This window comes from Dermacentor silvarum, chromosome 8, assembly GCF_013339745.2.
Source record: "Dermacentor silvarum isolate Dsil-2018 chromosome 8, BIME_Dsil_1.4, whole genome shotgun sequence".
Taxonomy (NCBI): domain Eukaryota; kingdom Metazoa; phylum Arthropoda; class Arachnida; order Ixodida; family Ixodidae; genus Dermacentor; species Dermacentor silvarum.
This window is the reverse complement of record NC_051161.1, coordinates 178,604,770-178,610,769: the sequence shown is the minus strand read 5'-3', so window position 1 is coordinate 178,610,769 and position 6,000 is coordinate 178,604,770. Positions and strand designations below refer to the sequence as shown.

The 6,000-nt window shown below is 46.4% G+C and overlaps 1 protein-coding gene across 4 annotated transcripts in view; it reads left to right on the top strand.

The window, feature by feature from the left end:
* Window positions 1-2,073: 2,073 nt before the first annotated feature.
* Window positions 2,074-6,000, top strand: part of LOC119462597 (solute carrier family 41 member 1) — a 540,896-nt gene continuing 536,969 nt past the window's right edge. For all 4 annotated transcript variants that reach the window (XM_049672773.1, XM_049672774.1, XM_049672771.1 and 1 more), the window contains exon 1: window positions 2,074-2,117. In XM_049672773.1, the coding sequence (XP_049528730.1) occupies window positions 2,099-2,117 (19 nt within the window). In that variant the 5' untranslated portion in view covers window positions 2,074-2,098. The remainder of the gene's footprint in view (window positions 2,118-6,000) is intronic.

The window sequence follows — 6,000 nt, the reverse complement described above, 5'->3', positions numbered from 1 at the left end:
TCACCGAACTGCATACTGATGCAAGTGGTGTGGGCGTTGGTGCTGTGCTCATCCAGTTTCACGACGCTCGCCAACACGTCGTTGCGTATGCAAGTCGTACTCTAACGAAAGCAGAGAGAAATTATACAGTCACGGTACTGGAATGTCTTGCTGTTGTTTTCGCCATCCACAAGTTCAGACCATATTTATACGGTCGCCATTTCAAGATTGTTACCGACCATCATTCTCTCTGCTGGCTCGTTGGACTGCGTGACCCAGCTGGCTGGTTGGCTCGGTGGGCTTTGTGGCTCCAGGAATACAAATTTTCCGTTGCATACAAGAGTGGTCGGTGCCACACAGATGCCGACTGCTTATCTCGTCTTCCCGATCAGAGCAACTGCACTGATGATGACGATTTCGACGACTACCTAACTGTCATCTCATCCGACTTTCCTGACTTCGCCATCTTCCAGAACACACAACAGCGCGACCCTTCACTAAAGCCGATTATTGATGCGACTCGCAGATCCGAACGGCCTACGCCATTTGTGATTCGTGACAGTCTGCTCTACCAAAAGAATTATTCTAACAACGGTGCTCCGCTGCTCCTCGTCGTCCCAGAATGCCTGCGCCTTGCGGTAATTGGGGCCATGCCCGGCGACCTTACATCCGGGCACCTTGGATTCGCTCGAACGCTCCACCGCCTCCGACATCGTTCCCTACAACCAAGCAGTACGTTGCCAGCTGCGATGTCTGCCAACGTCACGAACAACCGACTACGGCTCCTACAGGAACTCTGCAACCAGTTAGACCGCCGGCTTCACCTTTTGAGAAAGTAGGTATGGATTTACTCGGTCCCTTCCCCAAGTCTTCCACTAGGTGCCACTGGATAATCGTGTGTGTGAATTATTTAACACGTTATACTGAAACAATGGCACTTGTCTTAGCTACAGCAGCCGATGTTTCGGGGTTTCTTCTGCATTCTATTATCCTCCGCCACGGAGCTCCTCGTGTGGTGATAAGTTATCGCGGCCGGCAGTTCACTGCTGACGTCGTGGAAGAGTTAATGCGCCTTGTGGAACTCAGTATCGCCATTCCACGCCTTACCATCCGCGAACCAATGGCCTAACCGAGCGCACCATGCGTTCAATGTATGTCTCAGCGAATGATAAGAACTGGGATACCGTATTACCGTTCATCACATATGCTTTCAACACAGGCAAGCATGATGTAACAGGATACGCACCTTTCTTTCTCTTCTACGCTCACCATCCTCAAAGGTTCCTCGACACCATACTTGCTTTTTCATCTAACGAAGATGCTTCTGTCGCGCAGATATTGTATCGTGCCGAAGAAGCACGTCGACTCGCCCGGCTCAGAACCGTATCGTCGCATGCTCATGCCAAGGCTTGCTACGACTCACAACATTTGCCCGTCAGATTCACCACCGGTGACTTCGTGTGATGGTGGACACCGGTTCGGAAAAGGGGACTTTCCCAAAAGCTGCTCTCCAAGTATTTGGGCCGGTTCGTCGTTCTCAAATGCTTGAGTGAAGTGACCTATGTTGTCGCTAAAGTGGCAGCTGATAACCGCCGTTCAGGCAAGACGCAAGTAGTGCACGTTGCACGATTGAAACCGTACCACCAACTCGCTCGGTGAGCTTCGTCTGCCCTGGAGGAAATTGTAACGCCGCACAGGAGGAGCGTAGAAGAGGACGTAAAAGCGGCGCGAGGTTTTTGGCTGATCGATTGTTTCGGACTATCCCATGTCTTGTCTGCGCTTTTCACTGTAAATAAATCCATTCTTCATCCGTAACAATATAACACTCTACAGGCTTTCTGCGTTTGCCTCTGAACCCTGTAGGCACTCGCGACAAAAGAAACATCGTCCCTATTGGCGCTTGGGTATGTCACCGCCCTATTTCGAAAAGTGCGCGCGCATTGCCGGTTGTGCCACGAGCACGGAAGGACGCCAGCGCCACCCGCTTTCCATGCGGCGGTGGCTGTAGACAAAGCGATCGCACCGCCCTCGAGCTTATCTCCGTTATCCGCGCGCGCAGTGGCGACCAGCCACTCGACGCAGCCTGTCCAGGGCCGTCCGGGCGACAACAACACGCTGCATGACGTCTTCGTCTCCAGGTGAGCCCGAATTCCGCACTGCGGCGCCGGACCGACGCCAGAGCCGCCAAGGGATTCTTTCCCTGGGGCACTATACCCATTATTCTTTGAGATAGGCCACAAGACGCAAATAGAGACTCAACTATTGAGCTATGACTGCGCAAATACCGCGACTGAACGTTAGACTGGCTCAAGTACTATATTTCTGCTGCTCCCAAAAGTCATGGGAGCATTGACGTCGACACGGTCTGTGTGACTCGCTTAAGCGGCAAATGTGTATTTCAGTAATCGAGGCGAAGAATCAGTTCTTACCAAGTTCAACTCGCTGAGCTCGCGATGACTTTCCAAACAGGAAAACAAGTGAGCAATCGACCGTGTCTTGGCGCCGGCGAGTAAGCTGTCCTCGTGACGCTCGCAATTGTAGTTTCTGTCGTCAGTACTGAAACTGTCTATAAACGACTTTTACACAAGAGAAAATATTGTGGCTGCCAATGGGCCACGACTAATAGTATCCCAGACAATGCCTGATAATTCCTCAAAGGGCCCGTCTAAGCTAGCCTCACACGAGAGGTTTCGCTTGAACGTGCTGGTTATGCTTGTCGGCAAAAAAAATATAGTGGCAGTAATCTGGCAGCGCCGACGAACCGAAAGGCGAAGTGGCGGTGTGGCCCTGGTGTTTGTTGCCTTAACGATATACACAACGCTGGACGGACTGAACCAACGCGCGAATTGCTCGCCTAGGTACGAGAATGATGATTGGCAATAATTCGAGCCGCCACGAGATTAATCATATCGAAGTGTTGTTAACTAGTATTCAGAGCGTTTCTTCTAACACATTTTGCCACATTTTCACATGCAGAGTCGGTATTCTAAGAGGTTCTACTGCCATGTCTGACAGAAAGTTTGACGTGTTTCTGTGTGTCACTGCGGTAATTCGTGCTCTTTCTTGCATCATAAGGCTCATAATACCCAGCGCATCTACCTGTAACAAATGTTTTGGTTGTTCTGATTATGAAACGCATCATTGATAAGGTTGTAATCACAATGACTAGCCTAAAGGGGCGTAAATATTTATTATAGGGGCACAAAGTTATTTCCCGTAATGTTTGCGTCGTGTTTCTACAAAATACATTAATTTGGAGGCCTCAATAACACCGTTCGTAATTCGTAACTGAAAAAGTTAAAGTGATGTCAACTAGGTACCCCACGATAACGTCAGAACTGATTTATAAATAAAGACCGCTTTTTGTTTCACGGATGGGCACCCATTTTTGGCAAACTTTTCATTGGAACGGCAGCCTATGTCATGCACGGAAGCTTTCACTAATGTCTTAATTTTTCGCAAGCTTCATCATCATCAGCCTATATTTTATGTCCACTACAGGACGAAGGCCTCTCCCTGCGATCTCCAATTACTCCTGTCTTGCGCTAGCGTATTCCAACTTGTGCCTCCAAATTTCCTAACTTCATCATCCCATCTGGTTTTCTGCCGACTCGACTGAGCTTCCCTTCTCTTGGTATCCATTCTGTAACCCTAATGGTCCACCGGTTATCCATCCTACGCATTACATGGCCTGCCCAGCTCCATTTCTTCCGCTTAATGTCGGCTATCCCCGTTTGTTCTCTGATGCACACCGCTCTCTTCCTGTCTCTTAATGTTAGTCCTAAGATTTTTTGTTCCATCGCTCTTTGTGCGGTCCTTAACTTGTTCTCGAGCTTCTTTGTTAACCTCCAAGTTTCTGCCCCATATGTTAGCACCAGTAGAATGCAATGATTGTACACTTTTCTTTTCAACGACAGTGGTAAGCTCCCAGTCAGGATTTAGAAATGCCTGCCGTATGCACTCCAACCCAATTTTTCTATTCTGTAAATTTCTTTCTCGTGATCAGGGCCCCTGTGAATAATTGACCTAGATAAACGTGCTCCTTTACAGACTCTAGAGGCTGTCTGGCGATCCTGAATTCTTGTTCCCTTGCCAGGCTATTGAACATTATCGTTGTCTTCTGCATATTCATCTTCAACCCAATTCTTAGACATCCTCGCCTCAGGTCCTCGATCATTTGCTGTAATTCGCTCCATTGTTGCTGAATAGGACAATGTCATCTGCAAACCGAAGGTTGCTGAGATATTCGCCGTAGATCCTCACTCCTAAGCCTTCCCAGTCTAAGAGCTTGAATACGTCTAAACATGCAGTGAATAGCATTGGAGAGATTGTGTCTCCTTGCCTGACCCCTTTCTTGATAGGTAACTTTCTACTTTTCTTGTGGAGAACCAAGGTAGCTGTGGAATCCTTGTAGATGTTTGCTAAGATATTATGCCTCCTGTACTCCTTGATTACGCAATGCCTCTATGACTGTGGTATCTCTACTGAATCAAATGCCTTTTCATAATCTATGAAAGCCATATAGGGAGGTTGATTGTACTCCGCCGATTTCTGGATTACCTGATTGATGACATGGATATGATCCATCGTAGAATATCCCTTCCTGAAACCAGCCTGTTCTCTTGGTTGGCTGAAGTCAAGTGTTGCCCTGATTCTATTGGAAATTATCTTGGTGAATATTTTATACAATACTGAAAGCAAGCTAATGGGTCTGTAATTCTTCAATTCTTTAACGTCTCCCTTCTTATGTATTAGTATAATGTTGGCGTTCTTCCAGCTCTCTGGTACACTTCAAGTTGTGAGGCATTGCGTATAAAGGGCCGCAAGTTTTCAAGCTTGATATCTCCTCCATCTTTGATTAAATCTGCTTTTATTCCATCGTCTCCAGCAGCTTTTCTCCTGGTAATGTCTTTCAAGGCCCTTCTAACTTCATCGCTAGTTATAGAAGGAGCCTCTGTATCCGGTTCATTACTATTTCGAATGAAAGTAGCTTGGCTGTTTTGGGCACTGTACAGGTCCGTATAGAATTTTTCCGCTGCTTTTACTATGTCATCGAAATTGCTGATGATATTACCATGCTTATCTTTCAGTGCATACATCTTGCCTTGTCCTATGCCAAGCTTTCTTCTTACTTATTTAAATCTGCGTCCTTATTTTACGGCTTCCTTAATCTTTCCCACGTTATAATTTCGAATATCCCTTACTTTCTTCTTGTTGATCAGTTTTGACAGTTCAGCGAATTCTATCTGATCTCTTTAGTTGGACATTGCTATGTTCTGTCGTTTCTTTATTCTAATCACCAAGGCAACCTACTGGTTGCCTTGGTGATTTACCTCCCACTTCAATTACTGCTTCTGAGATCAACCTAGTTACGGTTTCATTCGTTACCTCTATGTTGTCTTTATCTTCCTTTTCTAAAGCTGCATATTTGTTTGCGAGAACCAGCCAGAATTGGTCTGCTTTTACCCTAACTGCCTCTAGGTTGGTCTGTTTCCTCTTCACTAATTTCACTCTCTCTATCTTCAAATTGAGAGAAATCCTAGACCTCACTAACCTATGGTCACTGCACTTAACCTTACCTAACACTTCTACATCCTGCACTATGCTTGGATCGGCAGAGAGTATGAAATCTATTTCATTCCTTGTTTCTCCATTAGGGCTTTTCCAGGTCCACTTCCTGTTGCTGCACTTCCTGAAGAAGGTATTCATTATTCGGAGCCTATTCCTTTCCGCGAATTCTACTAACATCTCTCCTCTTGCATTCCTAGAATCGATGCCGTAGTGGCCAATTGCTTGCTCACCAACCTGCTTTTTCCCCACTTTTGCATTGAAGTCGCCCATGACTACAGTATACTGAGTTTTCACCTTTCTCATTGCTAATTCAACATCTTCATAAAACTGTTGTATTTCTTCATCATCGTGACTAGAGGTTGAGGCGTAGGCTTGTACTACCTTCATTTTGTACCTCCTATTCAGCTTTACTACGACGACTGCTACCCTCTCATTAATGCTGTAAAATTC